General features: G+C 39.1%; 1 protein-coding gene across 2 annotated transcripts in view; it reads right to left on the bottom strand.

Moving 5' to 3' along the window:
- TPP2 (tripeptidyl peptidase 2) overlaps nucleotides 1-17,891 on the bottom strand; it is a 2,672,548-nt gene that overhangs the window by 1,471,004 nt on the left and 1,183,653 nt on the right. For both annotated transcript variants that reach the window (XM_044071246.1, XM_044071247.1), the window contains exons 14-15: nucleotides 13,137-13,294; nucleotides 12,258-12,334 (exon numbers count right to left, since the gene is read on the bottom strand). In XM_044071246.1, coding sequence (XP_043927181.1) covers nucleotides 12,258-12,334; nucleotides 13,137-13,294 — 235 coding nt within the window. The remainder of the gene's footprint in view (nucleotides 1-12,257; nucleotides 12,335-13,136; nucleotides 13,295-17,891) is intronic.

The following is a 17,891-nucleotide window of genomic DNA, read 5'->3' as shown; positions in this document are numbered from 1 at the left end:
AATTCCTTTGTACAGTCATCTTTATCAGAAAATATAGCCTGTGTGAAAATATCATACTCTTGCTCAAACACATTCCATTTCTCTGCAATATTTGTGTCAAACACAAGTGGACTAGGTTTTCAAAATCCAACTGTCATGCCAACAAATTATGCCCAAACACACCGAAAAATATGGCCCTTGTAATTATATACAAACAAGCTGCAGTATGTGCCTATAATAACATTCAAATACACAAACTCTTTGAAAACTGTACTTTCCAAAATATGCTTTGAAATGGCTGTATCTTGTGAAATAACTGTACTGTAATACTGCACAAACATGCAAACACTTCATACACTTCAGACAACTCAAACAGCTTTGATTAATGCGGAAAAGCAGTGCTTAGTGACAAAAATATGGTTGTTTCCCTTATTTTATTCATTTTATGTGATTTGGACTTCAGTCCAAATATTTTCGATAGTTATTAAGAATATTTATTTGAATATATCGTAGTTTCAGATATTTCTGTTAGTTAGAAATTCATTTAGAGCGTTCTGAATGCCTCGTTTCATATCTTGTAAATAAGAAATAGTTGGAGAATGTTTTAATACCTGAAATTCATTTCTGAACTGTTTTGCGAGTTATACATGAAGTAGGGGTGATTCACTCCTGCATATAACTCCAGTGTTAACAGAGTGCCTCTTAGTCTTGAACTGAAGAATCTGAATCCCATTCTTTCACCATGTCCTTTTCGACATGCTACTTCTGACACCATGTCGGTTGTCCCTGTTTAGTATAGATGATGAACAGGCAGGGTAGTTCATTTATATGCTTAATTGAATAGAAACATATCAGGAATGGATAGCAGCATTACAAAATATAAACAAACTGATTAACTGACAGACTAACAGACTAATAGACTAATAGAAATGTTCTTAAAGGCAGACATACATATTGACCTACACCAGAGATGTGCATTGTTATTAGAAAGCGACCAGAAGAGATCGCACATTGCCACATTCTCACTGCTTCTCGACATAGCAGACAAGACTTGGTTCCTCCCTGTTTCTTCACGTAGCAGACCATGAATATATCATCTGTCTGAATAGCAACTGGAGAGATGATCTTAAAAGGCCTGCAATGCTAGGATGACTGCTCTTACTTCCAGGACATTGATGTGCATCTTGGCCTATTTGGGGGACCATGTACCTTTGACTGTCCTTCACAAAAAAAAGTCCCCACCCCAGTTGGTAGGTATCCATGGTCACCATAGCCTTAAGCATGGTAAGAACAAATTAATGGCCTTCAGAGAGTTCACTGGAATTAATCTACCAAGAAGGTATCTTTTGCACACTTGTGTGATCTTGACAGGAGCTGTTAAAGGATGTTGATGGACCACTGAACTGATCATGTCAATTGAAGAATTTACATGTGAAACCTAGCTAGAGGAATGAAAGTGACAGCAGCAGCGATGGATCCCAAGTTGTAAAAGTAGTCGAGCTGGAAGATAAGAATGCGTTATTATTTTCCAGAGCTAGGATCTGAGTGTCTGAATTCAGGCTGGAGGAAGAAAAGGTATATGACTGTGTCCAAGTGAGCACATGTGAACTCCAAACTCTGCATAGGTGTGAGTTGTGATTTACTGTAATTGACTGATGTCTAAATAGAGGCATAACTGGAGCAAATAGTTTCTTGCCTGCAAACGTAGATGCCTGTGACAGGTAGAAGCCAGTCTAGGTTTGGAAACGCTCTCAATCCCAGCAGTCTCAAGTTGGCTGCCACCACTGTCATGCATTTGTTGAACACCCTAGGGGCTGTGATGACACCAAAGGGCAGGGCTCTGAACTGGTAATGACTTGCTCCCAGCCAGTAGTGCAGATATTTTCTGGAGAGACTGTTCATTTTGATGTGATAGTAAGCAGCTTGAAGATCTACTTAGCACATTCAATCGTCCTTTCATAGTAGAGGCAGAATGGACTGAACCATGACCCTCCAAAACCTTGAGTATTGCACAAACTGGTTCAGTCTGCTCAGATTCAGGATGGGTCTCCGGTCTCCTGTCTTCTTTGGCACTAAAAAGAATCCTAAATAGGTCCCAGATCCTTTCTGGTCTGGGGGGACCTCCTGGATGATTCTTTTTTCTAACAGCTTTTCTATTTCTAATGCTGCTGCTTCCCTCTGACTGGGTGGAACATCGGGGATTCTTTTCATTCTTGTGGAGGCAGTTGTGAAAATTGCACTGTATAACCTCTGGATTTAAATCTCTGCATTCACAAATCTTCTGTTATGGACAGGCAAGCTCTTTGGTGAAGAGACAAATGCCCCCCCCCCCCGACTGCCTCCAGAGGGAAGAGTTGACCCCCTTTTCAGGAGCGCTGACAGGTTTGGTCTAAGTAGTAGTCCTGGAAACCCTGATTCTGCAGGCCACTTCTACCATGGGGGTGGCGTATTCAATTTCAGTTCTCCCTTTGTTGCTGGGGGAAACCATCTCCTCATGAGGTTTACAAAGCTCCCAGGGATTTATGGAACCACATCTTTTAATCTCCTCACTGATTCTGGGAAAAAGGTCTTTGAGGGGTAGCAAAACATATCCCTATGGCAGACATGGTCCTTCCTTTTTGCTCATATCTGAAGATCATGTCCTTCCACTTTAGGGTCAAACAAGGAAGCTCCATCAAACACAGCACTGATGAATGAAGACTTAAAGGGTCCCGCAAAGTCACCTCATCACATCTAGACATGTCTTCTGATGGCTATGCCTGAACCTGCCACTCATAAAGTACTTTTTCCAGCATGGGAGATCAGCCTCATGGATGTATTAGATACTGATTGAAGGGTGGCCAGCTGTGAGGAGATGTTTATTTTGATTCTCATCACATATGGACCCAGAAAGATATTTGGAGAGTTCTTTAGGTCAAATCTATTTGTAATCTTGTAAAATGTGACAAGTAATTCAATGACCACAAAGCAAAGGTCACTGAAGAGTACACATGCTTACCAAATCTGCCAAGGCCCTGGACTCCCTGTTATTGGGGTGGATAGAAGCTCTTTTCTGGTGGTCACCACCACAACTACTGCATCAACTGGGAACCCCTTACTGCAGTATGACCTGTTCTTAGGAGGAGCCAAAATTTTGTCTGGATGTTTAAGGATGGGCCCCATAGTATCTGGTTCCTTCCACACCCACCTAGAAATGAGATCTATAAGTTTGCCAGCCGTGGGAGTCACCCAAGACATAGCCAGGCCAAACTCAAAAGCCTCTAGGAACACTGGCTCCTCTTGGAAAGGGGTATCAGAAGACCAAACACCTTTTGTTTTAAGAACTCCAGAATGTCTCCAAATGAGACATCTTCAGGTGGAGATCTGGGGGACTCTTCCCCTTCTTCAAAATCAGTGTCCTCCATGACATATTCCTGAGAGGAATCTAGGTGTCTCCCTTTACACATTCTCTTCCAAGGGACCTCATCAGCTGGGAGAGGTATCAGAAGAGATGGGAGAGTCCTGATGGACTGACTGAAGACTTGGTCAGGCTGGCTGCCCCAGTGGAATGGAAGAATGAGGCTCAGAGCTGAAAACCAAAGAATACAAAGTTGTCTGATGCAGGGATGTCCTCTCCCTAGGTAAAGAGACGGCCGTCTCCACAATCTCGAAGGCAGAGTGCCTGGCGGAAAATAAAGTTGATGTCAAAGGAGCTGAAAATGCCTGACCCTTCAGCTCTTGCAAGTGCAACCCTGCAAGCACTCCATCCAAGGAAGGAGTTGGACTCAAGCTGTCCAGCACTGAAGACCCAAGGGGCAGGGGACAGCTCTAATAGCTTTGGAGTTGACTCTAGTCCCCTGGATCTGTTGCTGACACTTCAACTCCAAGAATCCCTCAGCTCCAAAAGCCTCAGAGCTCGATGTCTCAGGGAAATAACTGGAGTCAAAGAACAGACCATCTTCAGATCCAGTGAGTACACCCCACCAGGGTCTTGGATCTGAGGGCTCAAAAACAGTAGGTTGGATTGTAGAAGAAGAAATCATGGGGGAAGTAGTCAAGTCAGCTCATGAATCCAGTGTGATAAGGAGCCAGGAGTACCCCTTTCTGGATCCGAGCTCTGTGGAATTTTCTCATCATCCAATCCAAGTCCGCCTCTAATAAACTCCTGGAAGACCTGAGAAAACAGATGGAGGATGGAGGTCTTGAGTACCTTTGGGGGGATTGCTCCAAGAAGGGTGATGAGAGCCTATATGACATCAGATCTGGTACAGAAGGTGGTGGCTGGATCTGTAGTGATTTTGACTTTGATGTAGATGGATCCATGGTGGTCAGATCATATTTTCTTGATATTGTTGTAGGAGGTGCTGATGGAGCCAAAGAAGAAGCAGGGTTTGGAGACCTCTTAGGAGATTCCTTTTCCCTTATCAGTTTTCTCTTGAAGGGGGCTGAGCCCCAGTTGAAGAAGAAGTGGAAGGGAAGAGGCCCTTCAAAACTAGCTTGTTCTTCCTGTCCCTAAGAGCCCTAGAATTAAAGCCAGAGCAAATGGAGTAGTCCATATCTAAATGTGTGGCTCCTAAACAATAAGTGCATTCCCTGTGGGCATCCAAGTTTGGTATTTTATGCCCACAGGTGATTCACTTTTTAAAGTCGATAGGCTTGTCCACCATCCTAGCCTAAGGAAGCTATGAAAAAAAAACTTAAAAAATTGTTTTTTGTTCTTTTTAGTCTAAGGGACAGAAAATATAACTACCAACAACAGTGGATAGAAATACTCTATACAGGTGAAAGGGAGAAAAGGGAATTGTAGAAAGAGAGAGTACCAGCAATGGTACTGAGAAGTATCTATAAACAGTAAAAAAAAAAAAAAAAAAAATACTCAGAACGGACTTGTAGTTAATTTAAGGGTAATCAAGGGAGGTAGGTACAAAAAAGGAATGAGAGCTGTCAAAAAAATTGAGTGAAACTCACTATTTTCCTGAGAAAAATACCCAAAACACTCGACAATGAGTGGATCCGTATCTGTAGCTAAATGGCAGAAAACGAGATTTGGGGTATGTTAGGTTGGCAGTGCATTATAGGTAAAGGCAAGAGTTAGAGTTCTGGATCTGAACATCTGGTAGAAGCAGCAGAGTCATTTCTGAAACCCATTAGTTGAGGAATGAATAAAATTGACAACACCAGATGAAATGTTAAGCACCATTACTTAACTTGTTAAAGTCTGGTCTTGTGTTATGCAGGCACATCTGCAGTACTGTCTAGCAAACAATGACCATTTGTTTATGCCTGCTGTCTGTACCAGTAATGTGACCCCGACATCCTCTTATGAACTTAAAATGTTGCTATAATAACAGGATTTGTGTTCCATTGCATTTTCTGATGGATACAAAGACTCGGACTCAAATATGTGTCATTATTTAGTGACTTTAGTCAAAAATGATTTAGTGATTTGTCAGAAAAAAACAGAGATGTTATGAGGAACAGACCAAATATATAAGTAAAAATCTGGACAGTTGAGATGCATGGGCAAGGTGACTAAGCTGCTTCACTGCCTGAAAAGAGGACTGAGTTACACTGTCTTTCTGACAGTCCTTGCTAGGTGCTTCATGGCTGTGAAAAGCCATCAAAATACTTGGCACTTTTTTGTCTGTAACTAGTAGTACATGGAGCAAATAAAACTTCATACACTACAAAGAATTATGATCAGTCATAACCCTTTATTATGTGTTCTCGACATGGATGTCAAGATTCACCTCTGAAGTTTAAATCTAGAGGTGAAATTCTAGGCATCCGTGTCTTGAACACATAATAAGCATGTTACAATCGGTGACCCATTCACAATCCTCTATATTAACAACTCAAACTAAAAGGTGATTACATGGTACTGCATGGCATCAAATAAAAGCATGTACAATGCTTGCCAGCTTCCTCAAACAGTCCACTGGCTGTTCAGCTATGTCTCTTTGGAAGCGAGTTATAGGAGTAAAATAGTTCAGCTCATTTCACCATCTTGTTCACTGAATGAGACTCTTTTTGGGAGGATGGACAGCAGTGTTGTCATCTGACAGTTCTCTCTTGGTGGCTGCTTTTGCAATAACAGAGTAAACCAGAAGATTATTACTCCAAAGTTGTCTGTCCTTAGGAGGACAGAAAATTCCATCAGGTTTTCTTGGTACAGCTTCAGTAACATCTGCTCCTACTATGTCTTACTTACTACCGGCTCAATCATGCAGTCAGCATAAAGTACCATCCAGGAGGTAAAGTGGGAGCATTCCCCTTTATCCAAGTCAGTTTGGAGTCAATGTGCTTCCTTTTATACATTAATTTTCAGTGCGGATCTGTTGGAATTATCATCTGAAACCTCAAATGACTCTTCATGGGTCTCCTCAGGAGACTGGGTAAAGTCCACAGGTCAACTCTGTCCATAACAAGGATGAAGAGACAGCTGAGAGACAAAATGGAGGATGCCAAGAGGTAGATCTGAGGTTAGGGAAATATCTGCAGTCCTCACTGATGTGGAGGCAATCATCTTTCCAAGAATACTGAAAGTCAACCCAGAGTTTGTTGGTACTGGAGACCTACAAACTGATATGGTATCAGTCTCCACTGAAGTGAATGCCAATGACTTTAAGGATAGGGGCACCAACACAGACAACCCGGATGGCCCTGACATCAATATCCAACCAGAGACCTCAAATGCTGAGGACTCGGGCACAGAGAATGGTGCCTAAGCCCTGACATTGAAGGCTCAGTACAGACACTTCAAAGGTCTTGGAAATGAGTGAACCTGATGAATTGCAGTTGATGTCAAGGCCTCCAAGCCAGTCAGAGCCAACCTGACAGGATCTTGATCAGACAGTATCTCAGGGACCACCAGTGCTGAACTCTGACCAAAGAAAGCGCATTAGGAGGATATAGTGGGTCACTGATCCAACCTAGAGGCAGAGAAGGCTGGGATGACACCCATTTTAATTTGTGCCTTAAAGACTCTCATTATCAAGTCACAATCCAGTTCCAAGGCACTCCGAAGGACCTAGTAGATCTAACAGACAATGTCAAAGGAGGAAGAGAGAGAGGAGGAATCCATCAAGCTCTTTTTCCAATAAGCGGCTGCTTGGAATTTTCTTCAGAGACTTGTTAGAAAATACTACAATCTCTTCACTCCAGAAAAGCTGCACATACTGAATGATGCACTGAAGGTGGCTGTGGAGGGCTTAAATGAGGAATTTTTGTGGGTGAAGTTCTTATCTCTTCAGCCTTTCTTTTTATTCCCACCTCTCTAGTCTTCCTTGTCACCTTCTTTGTTTGCTTTTGTCCTGCTCAGAAGAGTGAAGTTACCCTTTTACAACTGATTGTTTCAGTGTTACTGTAAAGTATGATGGCCAAAGCCCTTATAATTTCATAAGCCACTGTGAGGTGATCCAGACCCAGGAACACCATGCAATGGTTGTGGGTGTCCTGGGATGAAATCGGTTGGCCACATCAGCCACATTTCTTGAAGCCTGTGTCCATGACTTGTGTATGGCAACAAAAAGAATAATACAAGCACCAAAACATATCTACAATAATAGAATATGGACATTAACTAAAGTTTAAACACAGTATTAGGTTAGCAAATTAGTATAGGATCTTGAGATGAAGATCTATCAAAAAGATAATGTATTACAACAAATAAGCAGGCCAAAAAAAAACAAGAAGGCCTCCATGCTCATCACTAAGCAGAAAGGAGCTGAGGAAAATAAGTAACCAATTTTGTTTTTGCATATAATAGAAATAACTAACAGGAACAAGGGTATGAACATTTTAAGCTAGGATAAGCTAAAAGGGAGCTAATACAGGATGACAAAAGTAGTTATTTATTTTAATCACTGGAATCACAATCTGTACTTGCTGAGTGGCAAATGAAGTCTAAGACAACTGCTTTATGGGAGCAAGGAAGGTACTTGAAGTCTGAGCACGTATGACAGAGTTACTGAATTAGATCTGTGAAGTGGCTCAACTCAGTATCTCTTGTTCTTCAAACACAAGGACTGAATGGTTAAGCCCCAGTGACTCCAGCATTCAGTAATAATGTAACATCTCCCACAAGACACTCCACGGTACAGTCAAATGCTTTCTTCAAGTTCTTAAAACAAACGCAGTCAGTAATGGCAAATTCCCATACCTCCCCTCCAGTATTTACACATGAATAAAAAGATGACCTCAGTGTTCATGGCCAGGATAGAAAAAAAAAAAAACAATGCTCCTCCTCGAACAACTACTGGACAAAATCTCTTTACTAACAACCTTGTAGAGCCTTCCTCAGAGGAAAGTGAAGCAACTGATCAATCTTGTAAAGTGGAACATCCCCTTCAGTCCCCCTCTTTATATATATATATATATATATATATATATATATATATATATATATATATATATATATATATATGTGTGTGTGTGTGTGTGTGTAAAGGTTCAGACCTATTCTTCAATATAACAATAAAAGGACATGCTAATCACAACTGTCTTGCAAAGTTCAGCATCTTTGACATTTCTGGATGGATATCATCCATTCCCGCAGCTTTGTAATACCAGAACTGTTTCATCACAGTAATGACCTTACCTACAGAAATGGATTCAATTGCCGCTTAAAAATGCCTTCCTTTAAACATCTTTATTAAATCCCATTTTAGATGGTGACATAAGTATTCACACATTAATAGAGGAAAAAACAAACCACAGTAACAGTTTCATGCAGTACACATATATGTTTTGTTTTAAACACTTACAGTTCATAACACAATTATACAAAACTGCGGATTTCCAGTCATCCCTTAAACCTTACTCCTCCTCCTCCTCCTGAGCATCATTCCCCACATATTGTTCTCACAAATTCCATTTATTTCCATGTAATGTGCTCTATGCCTATTCTAAAGATCCAGCCACCAGTTATTGTATCTTGTTTACAATATTCAACACATTAATTGTAGATGGTTTCAATTTCAGCTTCAGTTTTCCAGTAACTGCTTTTTTGGCAGCAAACAGCATTCTGCTTAAGGCTTTACTATTTCTAGGCAATTCAGATCCAATGTTGCCCAGCTCAAAAAAATTAATTCCTTAGTTACAATGATCAGCTTACCCCAACATTTTTGACAAAGTACTCTGTGGGGAATTTTAAAATCTGCCAACTCATTACATTCTCAAATAACATGCTGCAAATTAATGTACTTTGTCTCATTACAACTCCAGCATTTGCTATCTACCAAAGGAAAAATTCTTTGAAGTCTGCTTGGGGTTATAAAAATACCTTTGCAAACACTTCAAATCAAAAAGCTTAAACCTTTTGCATTTTGTTGCATATTTGCAGCTACACAGAAGTCATCCAATTGCCCCTTTGCAAACTGCTTTTCCATTCTCTCCTCCCAATTTTTCTAACCTCCTCTACTCGATTCTTATAGATATTATGCAATATTTTATATGACCTACTAATTATCTTCTTTAACAGCTTTTATTCCAAACTATAAACTCTACCAGAATTGGTCATTTGCTTAAACTCTCCTATCCCTTCCCTATACTTATAACACCTGGAAAGGAAGGCAGTGTCTACTCTGCAGTCCAAACTTCTGCTTGGTGTCATCTCACTCTATTATATTTCCTTCCACAAGTACTTTGCTACTTTTCTCCAGTAAATTTTAGACCCTATTGATTGCTTTCAACACCCATGCTTCCAGTTTTCTCTGTTAGTGAAATCTCTTTTCATAGGTAGGTACTAGGCTATTGGCTCTAGGGCATATACAAGCCTAGCCAAAAAGGCACCCTGGCTTTCGCCTCCCAAGAAAATTATTTTCCTGTGCTCCTGTCAAGCAGGGCCACAGAAGTGATCCCCGGGGTGAATTTCCTATTTCCTATCATTTCTCCTTTCCTGTGCTTAGTTCTCAGAATACTTTCTGATGCTTTATAAATATATTTTATATTGTTGTTATTCTCCTTAAGGACCTGCATCTAAAATTCTACTCTCTCCTTAATTCATCATCATCCTTTTCCACTTGCATTTATAAATTTCCATTTACTCTTCTTACATTATAGAACATTAACTATATAGCTATAAAGTATCCCTTCAAATCTGGCAATCTTAAACTACCTTGTTCTAAGGGGAGAATCACCTTCACCCACTTAACTCATGTCTTCTTCCCATCCAAAATAAACTCTCTCCTCTCTCAATCATTCAGAAATTCTCCTCTAGTGGATAAATATATGTCTTAGCTGTACATAAAACTACAGGGACAAAAAATATTATGACTGCTTTTATCTCACTAGTTACATCAATAATTAGCTTCCAGTTTCTTAGTTTTTTATTATTATTATTATTATTATTCTTTTTTTGTCTCTTCCAACATATCCTTAGTTGCCACAACAAAATTCTTTAATCTTCACACCTAAATACTTCATCTTATAGTGTCCCCCAGAATTTGGATATTTCTGAACCAATTTGTTTGTGGGTATATGGTTTACTGATACATTTTTGTTGTACATCATCATTACTTTCATAGCCAAAAAAAATTGAAACTGCTTCAAAATGTTCCATAACACTGAAATGTCCTTTTCTGTATTTATCAAGTACAAAATATCATCTGAAAATAAAGCTAACTTCTCTTTATAACCCACAGTTCTATCCTTGAGTTTACGAGTTCCTTAATTTCTTTGGCAGGCACTCTAAATACAAAACAAATAAAGGAAAAAGAGGACATCCCCTGCCTAGTCCTCTGCTCAAACAAAAGTATGTCAGAGGTGAACCTTCCCACATGATTTCTCGACTACAATCCCTCATACATCCTCCCAATTAACACTATTATTCTATTAGGGAATGCAAATGCTGTCACTACTCATCATAAAATCTCAACTGACTATTAAATGCTTTCTCTACATTAACTCCCACCAACACCAGCAGAAATGTCTTGTATTCTGCTTCCCTCTGGATCTCCATTGTTTTATTAATGTTATCCAAAGTATGACTCGCCTCCAAAAAACACACTGATCCATATCTATTAATTTCAGCAACACTGTTACCATTCTCTTAGCTAGTATAGATGTTAACACTTTATAATCCTGGTTTAAAATTGAAATGGGTCTACATAAAGCTGGATATGAAGGGGTTTTTAGCCTCTTTGGGTAAAACAAACATAACAGCTTTCTTCTAAGATGCTGGTACTTCCTCACCCACCCCCATTTAAAATACTGGTAAACAAAACGTTCCACCTCTAATACTTTCTTCCCTTCTACGTTCCAAACTTCCATAGGAATTCCATCCGTTTCTGACAACTTCCCTGTTGATTGATTACACATCATTGGTTTTATCTCATCTTTCTTTCTACCTGTTAATTGTTAAGCCTCATGTTACTATATCCCTGGCATAATTAAGCCTTCCATAAATTTCTCCAATTGTGTCTTTTATTGGTTTCCATATTACTCAGCTTTATACAAATTTTCACACAATTTCTAAAATATCTGTTAATACCTACATAGGATCGCTGGCTATTCTTCTTGCCATGGGCTTCCCAAGTTTGGGGACATCCCTTACTATTTTCTGTTTAAGTCATTGCTTTTTGTTTTCTGAAGTTGTTAGCAAAAAACAGTCGCTTAACAGCAACCTTTCTAAACTCATGTATATTAGCTAAATACTCTCGTCACTTTAGCATTACACAGTTGCTCCTTTTGGTTTTCTGGGAGACTCTCCTTGTTTTACAATAATTTAATCATGGTCATCTTGAGTGAATAATTCCTATTTTTTAGCAGTTTTGGGCAGAATAAAAATACATGTCGGAGTAGTTGTCCTCTCAGCCAATAATGCTTTAATACCACAAAGTTGCCATTACTATCTTTTTTTAACTTTTATTATTATTGGAGCCACTCTAGAAATCATTATTATTGCCCCCCTTTCATTTGTGCCTGATATTGTGTTGAATGTTCACCCTGCTAGTACTTATAAATATAAAAATAACAGTAGGATGGTTTTAACAAAAAAATATTATTGTTCTACTGAACCAAAAAACATTTTCCTTCATAATCTCTTCACAAAAAAACAAAACAGATGAAGGGTCATATGAAGTGCACCCAGTTTTAACCTGGAAACTCAACGTAACTACTAACTGGGAAAAATCTGAGCCACAACTACTCAGGAGGAGAGAAACAATCCAAAAAAACTCTCATATTATCAAATATAAAACTATCTGCCATTCTAACAGACTTTCCAGGAAAACTCAGATTGACATTTATTATATCAGACCTTAACATACAGAAGAAAAAAAAACATTTGGGTTACTAACCTCACGGGAACAACAACAGTTATTGGAATTCTGAACAATGGACCCGCATTATGTGCTGTGATATCATAAGCACAAACCTACAAAGGACAGAAATGAAAAAAAAATGACAATAGTTTATTATAGCTGATATGCTGACAACTCTCTGTATGCTGAGGGTGTGATGTGAACTTATTTTAATAATGCAGTACTATTCTTCTCCTTAGCATTTCTTAAACCATTCAGTCCACTGCACACTAAAGCCCCTACTTTACAAAAAGTAGATCAATTAAGAAGAGAGCTACTGTCTGGGGGTACTTCAATGCTTGCCATAACATTACTTCACTTCTACAGAATTGATCCAAGACTATCAAATATAGAATGAAAACAGGGACTGAATGTCTCAGACTTACTTTCAGACAAGGAAGAATGGGCCCAGTTGACAGCAGCACACAGTACTGAAATAAAACATGTCTCAGCAAACAGGAAGGTCACATACACAGCATTAGTTAAACCCAAACAAAAGCTGAAACATATCAAAAGTGCTAGATGGAAAAAAGAAAACCTATAGCAAGATGTTAAACAAAAGGACTTGTATTATTACCTATAACAGTATACAAGCAAATAGACTGTTAATATAGCCTAAATAAATCCAGTGGCTTTTAAACTTGAATTGAACAAAATCATCCACTGGGATCACACTATCAAATTCATCTAGTCTTTATCCTAGAAAAATACTGAAGGGTAGAAACTCAGTTCCTACAGACCTTGATTTCTTCAGTAACTAATACAGTTGCACATAATTCTGCCACATAGTATATGCATCACTTTAATGTCACTAAAATTACTAGAGAAAAAATCTATAACCAGTATGCAACACATTTAGAACTCAGCATTCCATACCTCTGCATAATGCACTCCTTCCCTTAGTCCATGAGGGTCTACACGTACATTAATGTGCCGGCACTGATTCATTAGTTCCAAGTGACTAGGGCACTGAACCCAAGATGCACTGCACGTTAAAGCTAAATGCAGCTGAAGTTGTATCCTTTCACTGTTATCTGTAAAGAGAAGAGTGCATAAGGAATTAATCAAAACATGGCAACCAAGAATATAAACAATGTTATTTTTGTTTCTAAAAACTGTAAGAAAATAATTTGTGGAACATTAGCTGTACATTACAGTGAATGAAGGAAAACCCAAACGTCCTTTTGTTTCAAGTTAAAAGATTTTCAATATCACAACAGTAACTCTGAGCTTCAACAAACTTTACTGCTCTGTGCAAACAGCAAGATTTCCAGCGGGTGGGCTTACTCATCTATGTAGAGCAGGTCATCTGCTTACAGTTCCATTCCAACTTCACCATCATACAATTGGTGTTATCAGTCAAAAATCCAAACTAATGTACTGCATAGTAGAGCATCGTACAGTACTACAAGTATGTATAAATAAGAAACATGCATGAATGTTTCATTAGGGATTGTCCTTAGTTGTATAAGTTAAGTCAATGACTTGCTGCATGTAGGGATCCTTGTGCATCCTATGTGCCAACTAAACAATTCATGCACTATCTGCAGGCTGAAAAATAAAGCACTATCAGACCTAAAAAATACTTAGGTTCACAGGTGTGTACTAGGCTAATGGCCATGGAGCCATTATAAGCCTAGCCCATAGGATTACTCTGGCATCGTGCCACCTGACCTTAATTCCCTCTGTCGAGTAGAGCCACTGGAGTGATCCCCGGGGTGAATTTTCTATTTCACATCCACTCATCAAGATTTCTCTTGAAGAGGGCCAGTGAGGTGCTCTGCTTGACATGCATGGGAAGTCTATTCCATAGCATGGACAGACTCTGGGTTATGAACCTGTCCCTCCAGCATGTTCTGTTGATTGTGGTAATGAGGTTGAGGTCTCTGGAGCATGTGGTGTGGAGGGATTGGGATTTCTTACGATGTAGGATTTCTAACAGAACTGGGTCAGACATAGCTTTGTAAGTCAGGCAGCGATCGCCTCCAAGTAGGCAATTTGAGACTTGTACTTCTCAAACTGTTTTTAACTAAAATGTGTACATTAAAATCAGTCCATACAAGCCATATCTACGACCACTGCAAAACATGTTTAAGACATTATAAAAGCAACTGTGTAAGACCGATGTCTTAAATATTTTTAAGTTAGGAATTTTAAGAGCCTCCAGTACACTGTCTGCATAATTGACCTTTCCCATGAGGGACAAAAACATCTCTGATAGACAAAAACAAAAACAATTACACATCTGATGCTCAAGTATCTTCTTGACTGATTGCACTGTATACTGCACTGAAGTTTAAATTCAGACACTGATACTCACATTTTCAGCCAGTGATATACCATGTCACAAGCTAACCAGTCCATTTAGCCAGCAATGCTTATAAATTAATTTTAACAGCCTCATGGACTGTACTTCATTGAGTGAAAGTTGGATGTAAACAAATCAACCTGCCAAACATGAACTAAGGATTGCTACAATGAATATAGGTTAACTTGCCAGAAAGAGCTTGAAAGCGGATGACAAGATGGAAGTAGTAGACTGGACATCCTGTATATCCAGGAGACAAGTGCATCAAAAACATGTGGCTTAGGATTCAAAGTCTACTACTCGGGGGAGGACAGACTAGAAACAGAGGGGGAATTGTGCTGAAAGAGAGTCTTCTGAAGACAGTGAGAGATGTCATCAGAATTAGTGATAGAGTCATGGCAATCTGACTCTAAAGTAAAGATATGGCAATCTGACTCTAGAGTAAAGATATGGCAATGCTGATAACATCAGCCTATGCCCCATAATAGGTCAATCAGGGATTAGCTGTAGGGCCTACTAGGTAAACCAGGACAACAGAAGGTATTGTAGACAGTGGAGGGCTTGAATGTTCATATTGGGAGAGACAGAAGAAAATATGTGTACTACATTTATTTACAATGATAGGGCAACAGGAATAATTCTATACTTCTGTCTGGCAAATGGCTTTATATGCTGAACACATTGTTCAGCAAGACTGTCAGTCACAGGATAGCAAGCAAGGGTGGCCAACACACAACTCCAGTATACTTCCGCCTAGTAAGGAAAAGGTATTGTGGTAGAATCAAACATTGCAAAGTCACCCCCAGTCAAGCAATCAGCATAAACCAGTGGTGGCCACATTCAACTGAAAGCAGTGGTCAGAAATGGCTCTAAGCTAAACATAAACTAGGTTGAAGACTATGAAGTTGACTGGAGTGAAAGCACAAGAACTCAAGGAAATATCCAGGGCTCTAGAACCTCTGGGAGAGGTAAAAAACAGGCAGAGATGAAGAATGGCAATGTCTCAAAAGAGTAAATATGAAGACTATAGAACAGATATGCAAGGCTAGCCAGGTATGAAAATAAAGTACATAAAGATAGCTGGTGGTTGAATGCAGAAGTTGAGGAAGTTACCAAAAAAAAAAGAAAGCAGGAAAACATGGGAGACAGAAAAGATGGAACAATCCATTAGGGAATACTGGGTAACTAACAAACAGGCTAAAAGAGCAGATGCAAAGAAAAAAGCATCAGAGGTATTCTACCATTCTTATCAGGTTGCAAGGCAAAGACAAAAAGATAAAGAAGACAGTCCCCAGATGCCATCTATAAGGGATGCCAGCAACAACTCACTCACTAGTCCACAACACATAAAAGGCAGATGGAAGTCATCATTTTCTGAATGAAGAAAATTCCACAGAAGCTGTACTGCCACATACAAATGCATCAATGAAAAAGGAAGAAGAATCCATCCTAGAAAAAATAACGGGAGAAATGGCATGAAAAAATGAACTTTTATTATATGATCTAAAAATATGCCATAATAGTCAAAAGAAAGCACAATGCAGTTAGCTGGCTAAATAATGCTTTATCCAAACTTGTCAAGTCTAAAAAAGATGTGCTTTTCTCCATTCTTTGGTTCCAACTAAGCAATATATCAGCTGTTCACGCACTTCTATGGAATGTAAAAGCCATTTTCCCTTATTTGGTGTTCTGGAAAAGAAGACCAAGAGAAGAATATAGTGGCTTAAATACACCTCAAATACAACCTTGGATATGAAAGATGGTTTTGTTTTCATGGCCACTCTGTCAAGAAGGTTGTACAGCATACAAGGCTATAACAGCTTGAAGTTCAGAGGCCTTCCAAGCAGAAGAAACAATCTCATGAAAACGGTCCTCCTCCAAAGGAATTTCACAACACAATGAGCAACTGGCTCAAATGATGATAGTACCAGTTCTACCAAGATAAAGTTTAGGTTCCAGGGAAGGACCACTGGCTTTCTGGGTGAATTGTGCAATTAAAAAAAAGAGTTTCACTATTACAAACGCAGCAATAAGAGGACAAATGTACAGACAGACATGCTGACATAGCTAATAAGTCATCTTTAGCAGAAGACAACCCTGTGCTGAATAGGGATCTCTAATAGCTAAGGGACTTGCTGTACTGAGGATCTTTGAAGATCAGTTTGGTTACTTCAGCACTAAGATGAAAGCATTTTCCATTTGGTCAAATGTGATAGCACCCCCCCCCCCCCAAAAAAAAAAAAAAACTAATAAACTAATTACACAATCCACTCCTACAACCCTGGGAACAATAATCACTCAGGACCACTGCAACAAACTCCTTAATCTAAACTTTGAGCCTCATACCACTCATTTTCTATTCTAGGCCACAACTTCTGGGGAATCCATCCCACTCTTTCTTAAAGACACTTCCCAGAATGGGAACAGATCACTCTAATTAATGGGATACTGCAGGCATCAGTGCTGACTCCTCTCCTGTTTGGCATTAACTCTGCAGACAACCAAGCAAATAGTCCTTAAGTATGGTTGACCATGTTTGCTGATTAATGTAAACTGGGAAGATTATCCATTCATCCACAAATATTAAATTGCTCCACAAAGGCTGGGAAAATGCACATATCTGGCGTCTTAAGCTAGATGCAAAAATGTTTAGTATAGTATGGCAGTGTTTGGCAAAAAATGTTTATCCACTTCATATGTAACTAGTTGCAATCCTTTTCACATAGATATGGGTGTAAGACATTTGAGTATTTATATAAATACCTCTTTCTTTTTTGATCATCATGCATGTTTGCAAATTAATTCCAGGTTTAAAATAAGGTGGTGTGTTTAGGTGTTGAGTTAAAATGCAGGTATTTGTTGAAAGAGATTGTTCTGAATAAGTCTGTGATAAGTAAAAGATGAAAGCTATAAACTTAAATTTATATTTTCAGTGAGCATTGAGAGTTCACTTTTTGTGAGCAAATTTTTGGGTTCTGGTTTCAATTATAGCACACAAGGTTCGGTTATGTACTACTGTGCAATGGCTCTCTTTCAAATGGACTTTCTGGTCTGACTGGTGAATTGGCCTTGCATACTAAACCAAACACATTACGGCAAGCATTAGCAATGATTGATAAATACATTCCCCAATACAGCTGTGAATAGGGATTCTGGAACACAATTCTAACACCAGTACAACTGAAAAATAAGGGTAACTGACAACTTATGCTAGCATGGTTGGTGGTTCTGCAGGTACTACTAATGCAAAGATGATGACACTTAGTGTTTATTTCGAAGAAGATATATAGCTCCTTAAAAATTGGGCCCTTTGAAGAGGACAT

This window comes from Protopterus annectens, chromosome 5.part0, assembly GCF_019279795.1.
Source record: "Protopterus annectens isolate FY-2018-M chromosome 5.part0, PAN1.0, whole genome shotgun sequence".
Lineage (NCBI taxonomy): Eukaryota > Metazoa > Chordata > Ceratodontiformes > Protopteridae > Protopterus > Protopterus annectens.
The sequence above is the reverse complement of the archived record's forward strand: the minus strand, read 5'-3'. Positions and strand labels throughout refer to the sequence as shown.